The sequence below is a fragment of the Chrysoperla carnea genome, chromosome 1 (genome assembly GCF_905475395.1).
Source record: "Chrysoperla carnea chromosome 1, inChrCarn1.1, whole genome shotgun sequence".
NCBI lineage: Eukaryota > Metazoa > Arthropoda > Insecta > Neuroptera > Chrysopidae > Chrysoperla > Chrysoperla carnea.
The window spans coordinates 139,762,643-139,783,323 of NC_058337.1; the positions used below are offsets into that span (position 1 = coordinate 139,762,643).

The 20,681-nt window shown below is 31.5% G+C and overlaps 1 protein-coding gene across 1 annotated transcript; it reads left to right on the top strand.

The window, feature by feature from the left end:
* The first annotated feature begins 283 nt into the window (after window positions 1-283).
* On the top strand, window positions 284-9,180 carry LOC123296531. Its single transcript, XM_044878045.1, has 9 exons — window positions 284-1,124; window positions 1,995-2,338; window positions 5,760-6,224; window positions 6,279-6,349; window positions 6,756-6,795; window positions 7,008-7,488; window positions 7,548-7,849; window positions 7,914-8,558; window positions 9,079-9,180. The coding sequence occupies exons 1-9, from the start codon at window positions 284-286 to the stop codon at window positions 9,178-9,180; spliced, it is 3,291 nt and encodes a 1,096-aa protein (XP_044733980.1).
* The last annotated feature ends 11,501 nt before the right edge of the window (window positions 9,181-20,681 follow it).

Below are 20,681 nucleotides of genomic sequence, written 5' to 3' on the forward strand. Positions count from 1 at the left end.
GGCTATTTATACATACAGTATGTATACGCAATTGGCTATTTATACATACAGTATGTATACGCAATTGGCTATTTATACATACAATATGTATAAGAAATTGGCTATTTATAGTTACGTATATTCAAGTGATTCAAGTCAAGATAATTACCATTTTATACATATGTACATTGAATAGATAATCGAAGTGCTAAATTGTGAATGACTTATTCTATAAAAGTGTTGCAAGGTATTAGCTGATTTTTTTTAATTAATTATATTTTTAATATTCTAACCTCACTTTTAGATGACAGAACAAATGTCCGTTAATGACAACAATGTTAGTGAACATACTTTAAATGTTGGTCAACATTTTAATGATTATGAACAGTTATCAAAGACTGTTAATGTATTTTGTAAAGAGCATTATCATCCATTTGTTATTAGAACACGGTCTCAGAAACAAGTGCTGTACAAATGTTGTCATGGTATTAAGCAAAATTCAAAATGCCTGGGAAAACGTCCGAATCAACATTACTACTACAAGAATTGTAAAGCTCAAATTAATTTTTATAAAAGCAAAAATGAAAAATGGAAATTAACAAAACTATTACTAAATCACAATCATACCGTTGGCAAAGAAGAATATAGTAATTACGGCAAAGGCAAAATTATGAATGAAAATGATTACGAAACAGCAACAGATTTAATCTTGTCTAGCGCCAAAGATGGAATGGTTGTTGCAGTTTTAAGTAAAAAAAGTGGGAAACAGTTTATAAGAAAGGATATACAAAATTTTCGAAACAAACTTTTTCCTTCATGTATCGAAGTGGACCAAAATCATTTAATGGAATTCTTAGCGGAAATCGAAGAAAATGGTGGTATATACGCTATACAAAAAGATGCAGAAGAAGAAGTAGAATCATTATTTGTAGCCTCTTCGGCGATGGTTCTAAATTATAATAAATCTCAGTGTCCAGTGATACAAATAGATGTTTCCTTTGGATTTAATGTCGAAAATTATAAAGTTTTGGGATTTTGCTACTATTCTAGCATAACCGACAAATCAGAATTTGCAGCTATAGGATTTATTGCTAAAGAAACATATTCCGCATTCATACATTGTATGAATGAATTTAAAAAAATTTGTAAGACCCACCCATCCGTTTTTTTAATTGACAAAGATTTCATCGAAATAAAAGCTATCAGAGACATTTTTTCTAGTGCAACCGTTTTACTTTGTAAATTTCATGTCATTAAATACATTAAAAGGCTAGTTTCTACTGCCTACAATAAACAAATTGATGAAAAAAACAAAATATTGGATGCGTTCAAGAAATGTTTATATGCTCAATCATATAAAGAATACGAAGAGCAGAAAAAGAAATTCCTGGACATTTGCAAGTCTGTAAAAGTTTTTGCAGGAACAAAAGATAAATACGTGACTCTTGAAGAGCAATTTCTTAAAAATTGGGACAGCTGTAAAGAAATGTGGGTACATTATTTTAGAAAACATTTGCCACTAATGGGAGATACGACAACAAACAGAATTGAACGATCATTTTGGACTCTTAAGCAATACATACAAACTAAATATCATAGTTTGCCGACAATTTATTTATGTATTAAAGAGCTTATAGACTTTATTGATTCAAGAATAAAGAATAAATTAGCCAAAAATAAACAAAAAGTTTTTAAAATTATGGATAACGATAATGAAATAAGAAAATTGCTGGAAGTATGTTCCGAAGTTCTCACAGAGACTGGAATGAAATTATTTCATAAACAATTAAAATTGTTTAAAACTTTAGAATCTAAAATAAAAGTAATGGCTAATGGCATTGAGGAAAATCTTGAGACTGGAATATCGAAGATTTATAATACGTCGCTGGAAGCATGTTCATGTACATTTTGGAACTCTTTCAGTGCACCATGTAGGCATATTTTTATGTTAAGAAAATACAATAACTTAGATATTTTTTCAAAAACATGTTTCCATCCAAGATACATTACTTCAGTTGGAAATACAGAAAGTATTATGAATATGGATATCGATGATGAAGACACGAATGACGTAGACATTGATGATATAGACAAGGATGAATTCGATGGTTGTCAAAAAGTATTATCGGATCGAGAAAAATTCAATACAGCACTGACAGTAACAAAAAATATTGCAGATATTTTATCAAATTATGGAACTACAACCTTTAACAAATATATGAACGAACTAAAATTAATTGAAAAAAATGCTAGAAATGGGGTTTCTCTGTTTGAGAATGAGTATAGTGAACCTAAAATTAGTTCAATAGAATTTGAGACAAGTAACTTAGTTGAAGCTGGAAGTTGCCAGGATAGCTTAGTTGGTACTGAAAGTCAGAACGAATCCGATACAAATCATCAATCAAATGAAAACCTAAAATTTAAAACAAAAATTAAGTCTAAAGGACGTCCGAAGAGAAAAACTAAACAGATTCAGTTTTACAAGAAGCAAATTAAAACACGAAATAAAAAATAAAATAAATACCCAAGTATATTGTAACAATAAACAATAAATAAAACAATATTTTTCTATAATTATGTAGTTTTTATTAAAATATTAATATCAATAAACTTTTTGGTTAGTTAGTACGTTATACGTAACTATAAATAGCCAATTTCTTATACATATTGTATGTATAAATAGCCAATTGCGTATACATACTGTATGTATAAATAGCCAATTGCGTATACATACTGTATGTTTAAATAGCCAATTGCGTATACATACTGTATGTATAAATAGCCACATCCTAAATTAAATAGCTTATTTTAGAGAAAATTATACGTTTAGAAACAAAAAAGAATATACTACAAAGTTCTAAAAAAAAAAACCGTCTGATATAATTGTGAAAGTTTGTATGTTTGGATGTTTTTAATTTAATCACTCAAAAACAGCTTAACGGATGTAGATGAAATTCGACACTCGGATAGTTAAAACAAATAATAGGACGTATTCACTGGGGAACCCTAATTTTAGGACAAAAATTTTATGAAGTTTGAAAAATTCCCGATAAAAGAGTTCACTTTAACTTTTAAACGGCTCAACTAACTTTCATGTAACTTACAATTTTTAATATTAATTTAATAAAGCGTTTTTTTACCACGAAAACTCCACTGTTAACCCGCGAACATTGTATAGTATGTATTATATGGGAATATCAGCCATGTATGTAGCGCTGGCTATCCTCTCTTTACTTATTTGACATGAAAAAACAAACGACTCCGTAATCAATACTGTCTTTACATTGTATTTCAGCAATTTACTGAGTCAATTATTTGTTTTCACTTGTTTGTAAAACTTAAATTGTCTAGCAAAGCGGTTGGGTAAGTTTTAGTACAGCTAGTTATAATAATAATTTTAAAATAAAATCAAAAATCCAGATATACATATCCAAAAATTATATAATACATTATACTACTTTAGTAGAAGAGTCACAGGGATTTCAGCGCAGTTGGATGGTACACTTTTCCAAAAAGGGCAAACCTAGGTGAATGTTGGAAACCTCGGAAGTTGGAGGGGATAGATGACGTCATTGACCAATAGTAAATCAAGATGGCGTTGGGAGGTGTGGTGGGGCGTGGCTGACAGAGCGTTAGTGTGTTTCTTGGCGGAAGTGGGGCTTAAAGTGGTGGGCGCGGTTTTGGAAGTGGGGGTTAAAAGGGGGCGGGAATTGGACGTTAGATAATCGAGCCCACTTTCAACCCCAAAGTATGGTACACTTTTCCAAAAAGGGCAAACCTAGGTGAATGTTGGAAACCTCGGCATTGACCAATAGTAAATCAAGATGGCGTCGGGAGGTGTGGTGTTGGGGAATAATGGCTGCCTAAGCATTGATGACGTCATTGGCTTTGACCAATAGTAGCACTGTAAAAATCAAGATGGCGTCGGGAGGTGTGGTTGAATTGGTGGGGAGGAATGGCTGCCTAAGCATAAACGGGAAATTACCAGGTGACGTCATTGGCTTTGACCAATAGTGGTGCTTGACGGGGGGTGAACGGGGGGCGGGACGTTGACATTAGTCAGCAATTTTCAAGAATATGTTAATTTGACCTTGAAAAATATTGTAATTTGACACTTTAAATATACATGATAAAATTCAAGACACGTGACCGGATGTTAATATTTTTTTTTTTTATTGAATTAGCAATGTAATATGACACTTGAAATTTACATAATAAAAATACATGTTCAAACTTGTTTGAATGGACTTTGATCTTAAAATAATTTTACACGTGTCAGCAATTTTCAAGAATATGTTAATTTGACCTTGAAAAATATGATATCATCATCTTGTAACAAGTTCAAACTTGTTTGAAATAATTTTACATGTGTCAAAACACGTGACCGGATGCTAATATTTTTTTATGATTAAGCAATGTAATATGACACTTGAAATTTACATAATAAAAATACATGTTCAAACTTGTTTGAATGGACTTTGATCTTAAAATAATTTTACACGTGTCAGCTATTCTCAAGAATATGTTAATTTGACCTTGAAAAATATGATATCATCATCTTATAACAAGTTCAAACTTGTTTGAAATAATTTTACATGTGTCAAAACACGTGACCGGATGTTAATTTTTTTTTTTATGATTAAGCAATGTAATATGACACTTGAAATTTACATAATAAAAATACATGTTCAAACTTGTTTGAATGGACTTTGATCTTAAAATAATTTTACACGTGTCAGCTATTCTCAAGAATATGTTGAAATTGATTTGACCTTGAAAAATATGATATCATCATCCTGCTACAAGTTCAAACTTGTTTGAACATGTTCAAACTTGTTTGAACATGTTTAAACTTGTCTGAATTCCAAGAAAAAATAATTAGTTTGAATTACGATTATAAAAATATCAAATTACAACTTTTTTAGTGGTGGGGATAATGCTATAAAAAGTGATGTACGTAGCTGTTGAAGTATCTCTTTTGAAATTCACCTTTGCTTCAGTTAGTTTTTTCCGCATATATTTTTTACGTTATTTTTATTATTATTATTTAAAATTCGAAATTAACGAATTCATGCCTGCCAAGGAGGGAGAGAGGATAACGGATTTACACCCCAGAGCCTCCCATCTCCTTGAGAGGCATAAATCTTCACAAGGCAGCTACGTCTTTTGAAGAAAGTTCACTGACTTGTGGCCGTGTTGTCTGTACGTCCGTCAGTCCACGCGACGTCCGTTGGTCCGTCTGTTTTCCGAGTCTGTGGTACGTAAGTCTGTCTAATGTCCTGGTCAAGCAGGCTCCGTCCCTGCACCGCAGCGATGTGGAACCTACTAAAATAAAGAAAACAAAATAGAGAAAAAGAAACTTCAAGGGCTGTTACTTGAAGACAGTCTGATGCGATCTCAATGTACGAAGGGTGCCTATAATGACAGCCTTCTGCATAGAAGAGATAAGGTGACGAAGATGAGACCTGCAGACCGGAATTTGAGATAGATTCGTCTCGAGAGTGGGTTATTATTATTATTATTATTATTATTATTATTATTATTATTATTATTATTATTATTATTATTATTATTATTATTATTATTTTTTGTTTTTGGTATATTTATTATTCTAAACTTAGTCTATATATTTTATACAAAAAACAAATATTACTCAGTTGTAAGTTAACTTTAGTGTTGAACGTTCGGTAACGTATATTTTGCTTAGTATTTGAAAATATAACGGTAAGTGTAAAATTTTTTAAATATTATTGTGAAACTTAAATATAATTTTTTGAAAGATGGACACCTACGAACGAAATGTTATGCAGACGCTAAACGTGGTACCTCAAGGTGGTAGCACTGATATGATGAAGAAAGTGGAGAGAGCGTTGAGGCTCATCAAGACGGTGGAGGAAGCTGAGCGATGGATGATACTTAATAAGCAGAACATCCGCTTATTCAAAAAGATGTTGATGTTAAAGAAAGAAAATCCTCTGCGTCTTGAAGCTAATATTGGACTTTGTAAATCATACCAGCGGCAACTTCACCGACTGCGATTAGATTTAGTTAAGCAAGGTGGTGGTGTCACCAAAAAACAAAATCGACATCTAATCTGGGAGACAATTGAAACCCACCACCAGGGCAGGGTGAAGACTGGTATGATTACCAATTTGGATTATAAAGATCCAAATATATTTTTCAACCGGGCATTTCCAATGTTTAGAAGACACGTTCGGCGTGAGCTAGTGAATCATCCCCTCAAGGTAAGTAAAATTTAAGATTTATAATTTAAATAGTCTAATGAGATTTTATTTCAGGTGTATATTATGTTCACGGGCAATTTTATTAAGCCCACCACCAAAGAGGAGGATTTGAAAACTTTTATAACGTCGGCCAAGGAAATGTATCTGACAACGGACATGCAGGAGTGGTACAATGATCATGTCAAAAACTATTTGCTGAAAAAATTGGAAGAATTCCAGGAACGCGATAGCGGTTGGGCTCTTGACATGATCATAAATATTCGAGTCCACATGAATAAGTACTCTCCGATCACAGCTGGAACATTTTGTGAACTACCACCAGTCATCAAAAATAAATTGGCTGTGATTAATGTCCAGAATAAAGACCAACATTGCTTTTTATGGTCGATAATGTCAGCACTTTACCCGGTTGAAAAGGATCCTCAACGTTTAACTAAGTACCCGCACTATAAATATCATTTAAAATATGATGGATTAAAGTTTCCCATGTCTCTGGATCAAATTAATAAATTTGAAAAGATGAACCCGCAGCTATCGATTAACGTGTACGGCTACAAAGTTACGTTTCTACGTGATTTAGAAATTTTCCCTGTACGCGTTAGTTCGAACACTGCGGGGAAGAAAATTCATCTATTGGCTGTGGAGAATGGGAACAGTCACCACTTTTGCTGGATAAAAAATTTAGCAAAGTTGGCTCGATCGGGTGTAACAAAATACAAGAATAAAATTTATTTATGCGATCGATGTCTCAACTATTTTGCTACAGAAGTCAAACTCCAACAGCATTCAGTAAATTGTGGTGAGAAAGAAGCAGTGCGGGTACGAATGCCTGAAACTGATGACGAGCGGTTCGTTGAGTTCAAAGATTTCAACAGCAAGGAACGTGTTGAGTATATGGTGTACGCTGACTTTGAGGCGTTATTGGTACCACAACATCATGAAGACATGGAAATGGATCATGGGTCTTATACAAAAAAAATTCAAAAACATGTACCCTACAGTGTAGGTTACTATGTTCATTGTACCCATGATCCCAACCAATCGTTTTATAAGGCATACCGTGGTGCTGATTGTGTCAAGTGGTTTGTTCATGAACTGGAACAAGTAGCGTACTCATTAGAGCAAAAAATAAAACACGTTAAACCAATGTATCCGCTCACCGTCGAACAAGAACTGGATTTTATGTCAGCAGAGAAGTGTCACATTTGTGGTAAAGATTTCGTATCCAATTCCATACGTGTTCGCGACCATTCACATCGCACAGGTAATGCAGGTTATTTATTATTTTTTAATTTCATCTAATTTTATATTAATCTATTTTAGGTATCTACCGTGGAGCAGCACACCAATTTTGTAATCTGCATTATCAAGATTCAAGGGTGATACCTGTTGTGATGCACAACTTAAGTGGATACGATTCGCATTTTATTATTGAAGCTCTGCTGACGGAAATCGACGGTCAAGTTGATGTGTTGCCCATCAACAAAGAAAAGTACATCAGTTTCACAAAGCACGTCTCGGACATTCAATTAAGATTCATTGATTCCTTCCGATTTCTCGCAGACAAGTTGGAAAATCTGGCCTCATATTTAGATAATGATAAAAAATCCATTTTACATAAAGAGGTAAATGATAAAAAATAATTAATTTTTAATACAGGGTTGTAATTTGTTTTTTAATTTTTTATAGGTCAGTAATGATGAACAATTTCAATTGCTAACGAGAAAAGGTGTATTTCCATATGAATACATGAGTAGCTGGGGACGTCTCCAAGAGACAAAATTACCACCAAAGGAGGCGTTCTACAGTGTGTTAACAGATGAACACATAACGGATGAGGATTATAACCATGCGATACAGGTATGGAACACATTCAATTTACATACACTAGGTGATTATTCAGACCTGTATATGAAAACTGATGTGTTACTACTTGCGGATATTTTTGAAAATTTCCGTAACACTTGTATTCATAGCTATAATCTCGATCCTAGTCACTATTACACACTTCCTGGCTATACGTGGAGCGCCATGTTGAAATACACCAATATCAAATTGGAATTGTTCACGGATATTGATGACTTGTTGTTTATCGAGAAAGGAATCAGAGGCGGTGTAAGTCAATGTTCTAATCGCTATGCTAAGGCAAACAATAAGTACATGGAAGAGGGGTATGATAAAACTCAAGAAGATGTCTACCTTATGTATTATGATGTGGTGAACCTATATGGTGCAGCAATGTGTGGATACCTACCAAAAGGAAATTTTAAGTGGGTCGACACACCAAACATCGAGGATGTTGCAGATGATTCACCAGTCGGGTACATTTTAGAAGTAGACCTTGAAATACCCCAACATCTACATGATAACTTTAGCGATTTACCGCCATGTCCGGAGACAACGAAACCACCTGGATCAAAACAAAAATATCTTCTGTCAACCCTTTACAATAAGACCAACTATGTCGTGCACTACAGGAATTTAAAACTGTATACACAACTCGGTGTTAAGGTAACAAAATACCACCGTGTGTTACAATTCGATCAATCTGCATGGTTGAAACCATATATTGAGTTCAATACCGAGATGCGCAAGAACGCCTCAAATGAGTTTGAAAAAGCATTATTCAAACTCATGATTAATGCCATCTTCGGTAAAACCATGGAGAATGTGAGGAAACATCGGGTTGTGTACATACGAAAAAATTGGGATGGAAAACATGGTGTGAAGAAATTAATTGCCAACCCCAATTTTCACAGTATGATGGTGCTCGACAATGACGTCAGTATTGTTGAAATGAAAAAATCACAGATACGTTTCAACAAACCCATCTACATAGGCTTCACAATTTTAGACATATCGAAAACGTTTGTGTATGACTTCCACTACAACTACATGTACCAACGGTACAACCCCACAAATGTCAGGTTATTATACACAGACACCGATAGTCTAATTTATAGCGTGAGAAATACTGACGTCTATGAGGTCATGAAACAGGATATTAATCGTTTTGATACGGCTGACTATGCACCCGACAACATCTATGGTATGCCACTACGTAATAAGAAAGTCAAGGGCTTAATGTCCGATGAAAATAATGGTGATGTTATGCTAGAATTTGTCGGATTACGTAGCAAAATGTATGCTATTCGGGTGCAAAATAAAAAAGAGACTAAACGATCCAAGGGTCTCAAGAAGTCAGCTATCCGAAAACTTACTTTTGAGGACTATAAGCGGTGTTTGCTTGAGAACCGTAACTTTTACCATGTTCAGCAAAGCATCCAATCCAAGCGACACCGCTTACATACCATCAAACAGCAGAAAGTGGGCTTATCACCATTTGACCAAAAACGATACATTACTCACAATTCATGTGAAACAAAACCATGGGGCCACTATAGCATTATTTGTTGAGTGTAAGTATTTTATATTTTATGTTTTTAATATTTAGCTAATTTTTGCTGTTGTTTCAGAAATGTGTCCTGCTGTTGTGATGATCCTCAAAGTGGTTCGGTATTGTGATAGGTGTACAAACAATTGATAGAGTAGTGCGCATGAACAATTGATAGAGTAGTGGTGGGGGTGTCAAAAAAACTGATAGTTAGGTAGAATTATTGTAGAAAACAATTTAGTGTTAGTTTAAACATACAAAATGCAAGACTTTGGTAATCATAATAGTGATAACAACTGTATTGTTAATATGATTAAAGATAATTGTAGTTTAAGTACTATAAACAATGTGTTAACAAAGTATTTTAAAACATCGGTTAATATGGCAATTAAATGTGGTCGACCGGAAACTTTAAACTACCTTATTGATAAGGTAGAACAAATGGACTTAGAAGTGAAATTTTCCCCATCGTCAGACGATGAAGACAAACAAATTTGGAACTGGATTTTAAAAAATATCCACTCTGGACAAAAAGATGGAATTGTAGGACTATCCATTTTTGAACAATCTTACTACAGTGTATTTACATCAGACGAGTTATCCGACTATGTTCAAGTGAAAGAAATAATTGAAAATTATCTTATGAAGAAAGATAATGATGATGATGATGATGATGATGATGACAATGGACACTTTTCAGAATAATAATTATAATGTATTTTCGATAATTTATAAATATATATTTTTTAAATATTATTATAATACAACTCTGTTTTTATATGTTATAGATAAAATTTTACAATAAAAAAAATATTTTTACAATGTGATATTTTTTATTTTTTTTTTTTTTTTATAAAACACAAATATGTTCACAAAAGCGGTCCACTATGAAATAAGACTTTTTTTATCAATATATGAATCATGTAAAGAGTCGAACCCTAACCACCGGACTTTAACTTTGGATCCATCATCATTTAAGGTAAATTATCATTATTTTGAATCAGAATTCATATTGATTCACAAACATCTTCTACACTAATACCTGGGGTTGGGAAAAATTACTCCAAATTACTCCGATATTACTCCAAATTACTCCGATATTACTCCGATATTACTCCAAATTACTCCGATATTACTCCAAATTACTCCAAATTACTCCGATAATACTAAACAGGTCTGTATCTAAACAGGTCTGTATCTTAACAGGTCTGTTTCTAAACAGGTCTGTATCTAAACAGGTCTGTAACTAAACAGGTCAGTATCTAAACAGATCTGCATCTAAACAGGTCTGTATCTAAACAGGTCTGTTTAATACTGTTTTTGACCGGTTTAATACTGGTTTTGATCGGTTTAATACTGGTCTGTTTAGAAACAGGTCCGGTTTTCAGTATATTATGTTTTCTTCCCTTAACTCTTGTATCAAACTATTTATCTCATTTTGGTGGCTGAAATTTCCCGCGTCACGTGATGCGCATAACAGCCGTAATCTGTCGCAAAGTTCGTCGATTGTATTCCAGTACACATAATCTATGGGATTATTAGTTACTCGTGATAATGTTAGACCGCTACCAGAAGCAGGAGCCGATGGGTATAGATGTTTCTTAATGATTTTTTTATACTTTAAACCTCTAGTTCCTTGAATTTGACCCCGAGAGTCATAATTCCGTCTATAAGCGTTTGTTGATGTTACAATTTCTAAATAGTTACGCATGTCTTGCTCTGAATAATGTTTTGGTATCTGTTTTACTAAAAGCTCATATAAACCTGATGTCCCGTCGTACCATTTTTCGTTGACTTGTATATCGTTATGCTTAATGTGAACCACTGAATTACCTACATATAATCTATCAGCAGCATTATCATAACGTAATCCGTAAATATTATCGATAAGCTTATCATCTTTATTCGATAATATAAAATAAATGTATTTACCGGACATATCTCCATAAGTCTTTGTAAAATGCTGAAGTGCATGCTGATTATTCTCTGGTGATTTTATAATCTCCCTAAATACAACATCAGGAGTGTGTAATGCATCATCCTCATAGGTGTCTGATAGATTTTGTTTTGTGACTACTGGAGTATCTTCAAATAATTTTCGAGCCTTCATTGGCGTATAATTTAATAGTTCATCTTTATTGTCTTCTAATGTATCATCTTCCATCTTGCGTTTTATATTAATTCGAGTAAAATCATTTTTGTTCTCTTGTTTTTCTACTAGCTTATTCAACGGATCAGTGATGGGCTTAAATGCTTTTTCTAATGAAATGGTCGCTGTTTGTTCATCAGCTTTGAGTGGGTTATACTTTTTCTGTATAATATCTCTCAACTTAGCTAGCTGTTTCGTTGTCTGAAGCATGTTATCACATGAAAGATCACAAATTAAATGACCTATACAGTTGATAAACAGCGCTTAATAACCTAACAAGCATCAGCAATCAACCTAGATAATAAGCTCTTTATAAGGAATAATAATAAATCAACTTGTACTACAGATTAGATAAAAAAAAATTTTATTTAAAAAAAAATTACAATTTTAGATTAAAACAAAATACATAAATGATTTTTAATAAGAAATTACTAATTTTATGTTAAAAGTTAATATCAACTTGTTATTTAATTATATTTGTTTTTCGCAAGTGATGAATTATAGACAGTATTTCTTTTCCAACATCTGTAGAATATAGACTTCTTAATGTATCAATTAATACATTGGGATCAACATTATAATAAGAAATATTTTCATCAACCTCTAGGACACTCTTACTATTCATAGCTGATTCATATTCCTTGTATTGTTTAGTTTGTGAATTATCCAATTTGCTTCTATCACTACTCATTTCCAGATTAAACCTTTGATTGCTACTCTCTGATTCATTAAATGAAATATCATCATATGATTCATCATCATTTGGTTTTAACTTTGAAGTTTTAGCAACGATAGATTCCGAACTCTTTGAAGAATTGCTCAATGTTCGTTTTCTTTTACTAGATTCAGCAATAGAACAATCTTTATCATTATGTATATTTTGAATAGCATTGTTGAAATCAGAGGCGTGACAACGCTGAATGTGTCTATTTTTATTAAATTTCCGAGAAAATATGAGATCACAATATTCACATTTAAACATGTTTATCAAAAAAAAACTGTATCGGTTGTGAACTGACTGATGGAGTAACTTGAAATAATAGGTCTGTTTAGAAACAGGTCTGTTTAATACTGGTTTTGACCGGTTTAATACTGGTCTGTTTAGAAACAGGTCTGTTTAATACTGGTTTTGACCAGTTTAATACTGGTCTGTTTAGAAACAAGGCATTTCGTGCCTTTCGCACTGATGCTATAAAGTTTATAGTTTTCTTTGCCTTTTTCGTCTTTTTCTTTTTTAATCCCATACTGTAGTGTCACCAATACTTTGTGTGTTTTTTCAGATTCATAATAATAATTTTTTTCTGTAAATTTTTTTTAAAATGTAAATTTTAATCATTAATAAAAAAAAAAAAAAAAAAAAAAAAAAAAAAAAAAAATATTTATAAGATTTTTATTAAATAAAACCTTTATTCTAATCTCATAACACGTGTAAAATTATTTTAAGATCTAATGCGATTCAAACAAGTTTAAACATGTTCAAACAAGTTTGAACATGTATTTTTATTCAAACAAGTTTGAACTTGTAACAGGATGATGATATCATATTTTTCAAAGTCAAATCTATTTCAACATATTTTTGAGAATAGCTGACACGTGTAAAATTATTTTAAGATCAAAGTCCATTTAAACAAGTTTGAACATGTATTTTTATTATGTAAATTTCAAGTGTCATATTACATTGCTTAATCATAAAAAAATATTAATATCCGGTCACGTGTTTTGACACATGTAAAATTATTTCAAACAAGTTTGAACTTGTTACAAGATGATGATATCATATGTGGCCCTAGTGGTTGTGGTAAAACCAATGTTATGTTGAATTTAATTTAAGATGAAAATGGTTTACACTTTGAAAACATTTATGTTTACAGTAAATCTGTTTACTAACCGAAATATCAATTACTAGAAGAGACTTTAAAATTAGTGGAAGGGGTTGGATATTTTCCATTTAGTGATACTAGTGAAATTCTTAGTCCGAATGAAGCTCGAGAAAAAAGTCTTAAAAAAAAATATTAACATCCGGTCACGTGTTTTGACACATGTAAAATTATTTCAAACAAGTTTGAACTTGTTATAAGATGATGATATCATATTTTTCAAGGTCAAATTAACATATTCTTGAGAATAGCTGACACGTGTAAAATTATTTTAAGATCAAAGTCCATTCAAACAAGTTTGAACATGTATTTTTATTATGTAAATTTCAAGTGTCATATTACATTGCTTAATCATAAAAAAATATTAGCATCCGGTCACGTGTTTTGACACATGTAAAATTATTTCAAACAAGTTTGAACTTGTTACAAGATGATGATATCATATTTTTCAAGGTCAAATTAACATATTCTTGAAAATTGCTGACACGTGTAAAATTATTTTAAGATCAAAGTCCATTCAAACAAGTTTGAACATGTATTTTTATTATGTAAATTTCAAGTGTCATATTACATTGCTAATTCAATAAAAAAAAAAAATATTAACATCCGGTCACGTGTCTTGAATTTTATCATGTATATTTAAAGTGTCAAATTACAATATTTTTCAAGGTCAAATTAACATATTCTTGAAAATTGCTGACTAATGTCAACGTCCCGCCCCCCGTTCACCCCCCGTCAAGCACCACTATTGGTCAAAGCCAATGACGTCACCTGGTAATTTCCCGTTTATGCTTAGGCAGCCATTCCTCCCCACCAATTCAACCACACCTCCCGACGCCATCTTGATTTTTACAGTGCTACTATTGGTCAAAGCCAATGACGTCATCAATGCTTAGGCAGCCATTATTCCCCAACACCACACCTCCCGACGCCATCTTGATTTACTATTGGTCAATGCCGAGGTTTCCAACATTCACCTAGGTTTGCCCTTTTTGGAAAAGTGTACCATACTTTGGGGTTGAAAGTGGGCTCGATTATCTAACGTCCAATTCCCGCCCCCTTTTAACCCCCACTTCCAAAACCGCGCCCACCACTTTAAGCCCCACTTCCGCCAAGAAACACACTAACGCTCTGTCAGCCACGCCCCACCACACCTCCCAACGCCATCTTGATTTACTATTGGTCAATGACGTCATCTATCCCCTCCAACTTCCGAGGTTTCCAACATTCACCTAGGTTTGCCCTTTTTGGAAAAGTGTACCATCCAACTGCGCTGAAATCCCTGTGACTCTTCTACTTACTTTACAGATAATTTTTCATATAAAATCCATTTAAATATAATAATTTACACATAAATAATATTAATAATAATAATAATAATAATAAAATAAAATCCCATATATTATTATTATTTATGTGAAAATGGATTTTCATAATATTTATATTTATTTATATTAATTTATTCAATGTTGATTGTTTTATTTTATAAAATGAATGTAGTTTTTTGGGGAAAAAAATATATATAAATTATTAACATTTAAAATAATATGATCGATGATGATTCAATATTCAAAACTGTGATTCACCTAGACAGGGTGCTACATGCTTAAAAAACATCTAAACGAACGATGAATCCAGTACTTAATAGGGAATATTCATGTATTTTTTTTATATTTTTAATTCATTGTTTACACCGTTATTACAAGTAAAAAAATATAAATACTGTTTAAAATATCTTTTTGGCGATCTCTGTTGATATTAATATGTGACCTGTCAATTGGTGACAGTTCAATGTATAATTTACACTTAAAAACAAGTGAAAACAAACAATTGACTGTGTTAATTGTTGAAATACCGTTAAGTGTTGATTACTCTGTCACATTACACATACATACATGACATACATACATAATTGATATTCCCATATAATACATACTATACAATCTACGCCTAATTTGCGTCCTCGCGGGTAAACAGTGATGTTTACGAATAAAAAGTTTCAAACAAAAGTTTTAAATTTTTTATAAGGAATTTTTTGCATTTAAACTTTTGTTCTATCTCTAACGGTTTACCAGATGGGTCCTCTGGACCAAAGACCAAATTGATGATTGATGTTGCTCATTTACAGCTTGATATCTTTTTTCGTTTTTGACGGACGGACGGACAACCGAAAATGGACTAATAATTAGGTGATTTTATGAATACCTATCCCAAAATTTTGTTCGTAACATCAATATTTTTAGGCGTTACAAACTTGGGACTAAACTTAGTACACCTTGCATATTACATATATTCATGGTATAAAAATGAATTTTCAATACAGAATTAACACAAGTTTTCTAATAAAAAGCCGTAGAATAAAACAACTAAATGTAAATACCATACAAAATATAAGTAGTTAATACCATACAGTATGTCAACAAATCTGACAAGCCACATACCATGACGTCAAGTCAGTTTTAAAATTTGAATTTCTGTTTTAGAAATTTGGAATTTCTCTCACTGAATTTGTGCTTTTATTAATTAATTTTAAGTAATTAAAAATATATTAATTACTTAAATAATGGTTTAGTTGAAATGTCGAACCACTAAAGTTACGGAAAAAAAATATTTGAACCAAATTTAAATTTCATATTCGCTATTCGAATCGAGACGAATTTTCGATTTTGCAAGTAAACGTTACGTAATACAAGTTTTTTTACACGTTATCCAAGTTTAGTGGATACAAATTTACAAAAAGTAATTGAAAATCCTGTGTAGGTTCGGTGTAATTTTAATAGGGTGGCCTTTTTTATCGAGACACTTTGTATATGAGTATATTATACGTGTATTTAATTTTATTATTGAAAGCTACATTGGAGATGCATTAGTTTACCAGAAACTGTCTGTTATAATGTTCATTATCAACGGACAGTGGGACATCTGAGTTTCGATTACACAATAGAACTCCAACACATAGGTATAGAGATAGACATGTTGATAAATATATATGGGGTGTTCTACTGAGTATGGATTGTATTAGAAAAACTTAAAAACTTACCTATTTTTTAAAATTATAATAGGATTGCAAATTGAAATAAAAACTCAGGAACTTACCTAAAACAGAAAAAAAAACACACAAAAATTAGTATCTAATATATTATACAAGTGAAATTTACAAAATTTAAAAAACCCCCGACAAATATTTCAGCAACGGAACCCCTAAACTCGCACTTGAAACATATCTAAGAACACTCCCCATTAAATTATCTTTTTCCTGAAAGCCTTTTTCAAGCTGAGTCAATTTTAAAGATCATCGTCAATTTTTTAGTTTTTTCGGGTACGGAACCCTAAACTCGCACTTGAACATTCTCCATTAAATAACCTTTCAAACAAAATCAAAAAAATCAAAATCGGTGCACCCGTTTAGGCGCCATGATGCCACAGATAGACAGACAAAATTATACATAAATTGACAGCGGTCAAAATTATAACACCCCTTTTTTTAGTTCGAGGGTTAAAACATTATAATAATAACAATAATAATAATAATAATAAGTCTTTATTCATAAAATAGTTTACAACAAAAAAACTATATAAATTGAGTCAAAAAACGTTATCTAAGAATTCGTTCATTGTAGACTTAAAAATTATTTCTGTTATCTATTTGAGAAATAAAACAGATTTGGGAGACTTAAGGTTTTTCCAGCATTAATGCACTTGTCAACAACAGATTTGTCAGCTGTTAAATTTTGTGTAAAAATTTGGTTCCTTTATTAATTTGGCCGCGTATGAATAAATAGTTTAGTTTCTTTATAAAAAAATTTTACTTATGCTAATTTTTTATTTATCAAGTACTATTTATTGTTGGCAAGAAAAATTCTTGTAGCTCTTTAAAAAACTTTGAAATTTTGTAAATTGTAATTTTTGACTCTTCCAACTCAAAAAGTTGACAATCTCTGCTCTAATATGTAAAAAATATTCTGTTTTTTATAGGAAAATTTCAACATTTTCTTAATTTGTTTCGGAGACACTCGATAGATTATCAGTTCATACAAACACAAACATCAACAATTGTGATTCGTTCACATACTTTCACACACACACAGGATAATAGTTAGTGATACTATAAAGGATCAAAATGAAAATTGTACACAATCACTATTTTTTAAACATTATTGACATGTGAAAATATGTTTAATTGATGAATAATACTTTTCTTTTTTTTTTTTTTAAATAAACTTCAATCAAAATTAAAGTTTAATTCAAAAACATTTATTTTTATTGCTAACTAAATTATTATTTTATTTTTTTTATTTTTAATAGTCCGGAAGGTGTTGGTAATTGAAAACTTAGTGTCTCTGGTGAAAGAAAATTAGAGGATAAATAGAAAAATAAAGTGTATGTTTTTGCATTAGTTGTTTCTGTATTATAAATTTATGTTTTTTATTTATTACCATTTTGAAATTATCCTTTGTAACAAGCTCATCAAATTTCGATATGCCGTGGTACCAGGTACCTCCGACATGATATTCTTGTTCAGCAACCACAAAAACCCTCGAGTAACGAGTTTGGACTGCTTTTATGACGAATTTCTCCAAAACTTCAGAAGGCTACGGGGATACCGTTGCACCAGGTATCACTGAGACCAATTCCGTCATGATATTCTTGCTTAGCGACCCCAAAAATTCTCGAGTAACGAGTTTAGACTGATTATATTGTGAATTTTCCGAAAATTCCAGTAGACGACGAGAAACGAGCACCAGGTACCTCTAAGACCAATACTTTCATAATATTCGTGCTCAACGACCCCAAAAACCTCTATGAAATATTGTGAATTTAATATTAACGCTCAATTTTAAATCCAATTATAAAATGCGTATTAATTATGCTAATTGCATATTTTTAATTTCTTATAAATCAAACTAGATCACAAAAGTTCCTGACGCTCTAACGAATTGAATGCTGAAAACCGCATTCAAATCCGACGTACTGCTCAAATTTGTCGAACTTTGATCATTTTTTGTGCTTCGTTTCTTTGTCTAATAGTCAATTAACTGGAAATCAATGTAAAAAAAATGATTTCCCACTTGATATGTATAAGTCTACATTCACCAAAATGACTTTCACTAACGAAGTCAACGATTTTCAGTAATACTTCGAACTATTTCGAAACTAGTAGAATGAATTTCTGTCCCTTATTTGATGATATTATAACTGACACAACATTACAAGGTTTGACTATCGAATTGAAGTCGTTACTATGATCATGTTAGCTTTTTTTGTTTGTTTGAAAAGACGATTGACATTCTAATGGTTTTGTGTTATTGAAAGGTATTCGATTTATACTACAGTCATTTCAAACAGACTATTATACAAATTTCTCACTTTTTGTAAACAAGGTAAACTTCTAGTGATATACAGAGTTTGAAATATAGTGTATAACCTTCAATTTAAAACAGTTGATAGCTCTATCGCGAGTCCAACATACAAATTTTGGTCATTTTCTGCTCTTCGAATTTATGATTTCAAACTCAAAAAATACTCAAAATAAAAAAAGAATTATCGAATTAAAGAACGTGAAATTCTCTATAAAAAAATTTTAATAAAAAATACTTTTTAAGGGACAAGCTTTTATTGTACTAAAAAGTAGAAAATAATTTTATCTATGAGTCACTCATACCCGACTATCAGTAAAAGCTTGAGGCGCTCAATTTAAAATATCAAAAATGAATCGGAACGCCTCATCTACTCCACATGACTAATTATTTTTCAATTCATTCTTGATATTAAGCGCCTCACGCTTTTACAAATAGTTGGGTATGAGTGACTTATAGATGAAATTATTTTCTACTTTTTAGTACAGTAAAAGTGTTTTTACTGTACCAAAAAGTATTTTTTATGAATAGTTTTAATTTAAGACTAAAAAAAATGTATATATATATAAAATATGGTGGAAGCGATGGGAAAACCAGGACGCCACAACCTTACTATGCATTGTCATTCAAACTAAATGTGCATGGAAAATTTCAGCTCAATCGGAAACCGAGAAGTGGATCAAATTTTACTTGCAAGAGGCTTTAAGACTGAAGACAAAAATTATATTAATAATTTTCAAAATTTTTGTGCACTAAAATGAGTGGTGTAAACCCAAGATGAGTATAACATTAGTAAGTAGTCCATAAACGTTCTATATCTTTTTATCTTTATCCAATGTATTGAACGGGAAAACTTGAAAAACATCTATGTGTTACTTTAAAATAATCAAATGCGATTTAAACATACAATAAAAGGAAACGTTTTACAATATTAAACATTTAAATTTAATGAGTTAAAATGTTCTACAGAGTTCAAATGTTCTGTAGTTTTTAAGGTTATTCGCGTAAAATCTTTATATAAAAATCTTAGAATCTTTGTTTTAAGTAAAAAATATCAGATATTAAAAAATTGAACAAAACGTAAACCTTTCCCACAAAATCAATATACCCTTCTGAGAAAAGTTAACACCAAGAATATCGTATACATAGATACAACCATTCCCATTACTATATTATATCAATATGCATACAATAAAATAAACTGATTGTGACTCATTCAACTAATTCAGACATGCTTTGTTGACTATTTCATTTTATGTATGTATTTAAACACATATGTATATATTTTATGTATGTAAATAGAATGTAAGATCACCTCCTACAATCCTTCAATATTTTATTGAACTGTGATTCGATATAGTTATTTACTTTTTATTAATATTTTATTAGTTTATTTTGTTAATTATTTCGCAAAGTAGGCCTCAGATCCAAAATTGGTAAATAACTTTTTACTCCATCTTTATGAGCTTTATTCTGTAGGCCAACGATCTGCAGTCAATAACAGAACGCCCTGTATATATGGTATAAAAATTTTAAGGCATACATGGTATATATGTATTATTTATTTTTTTTTTTTTTTGATTAAATTAATAGAATTTAATTATTTTTTAGAATCGGGACCTGGTATGCAGGCGAAGGTAGGCTATGTTTTGTACCAAAAATAGAATACACATTACTTGT

Bases quoted from the DNA above. Each gene is read 5' to 3' on its own strand.
- LOC123296531 (XM_044878045.1), top strand. From the start codon at position 284: ATGACAGAACAAATGTCCGTTAATGACAACAATGTTAGTGAACATACT. The intron at 2,339-5,759 runs GTTGGTACTGAA...ATTTTTTGAAAG, and splicing joins GAAGTTGCCAGGATAGCTTA to ATGGACACCTACGAACGAAA. The intron at 6,796-7,007 runs GTGATTTAGAAA...AAACTCCAACAG, and splicing joins CTACAAAGTTACGTTTCTAC to CATTCAGTAAATTGTGGTGA.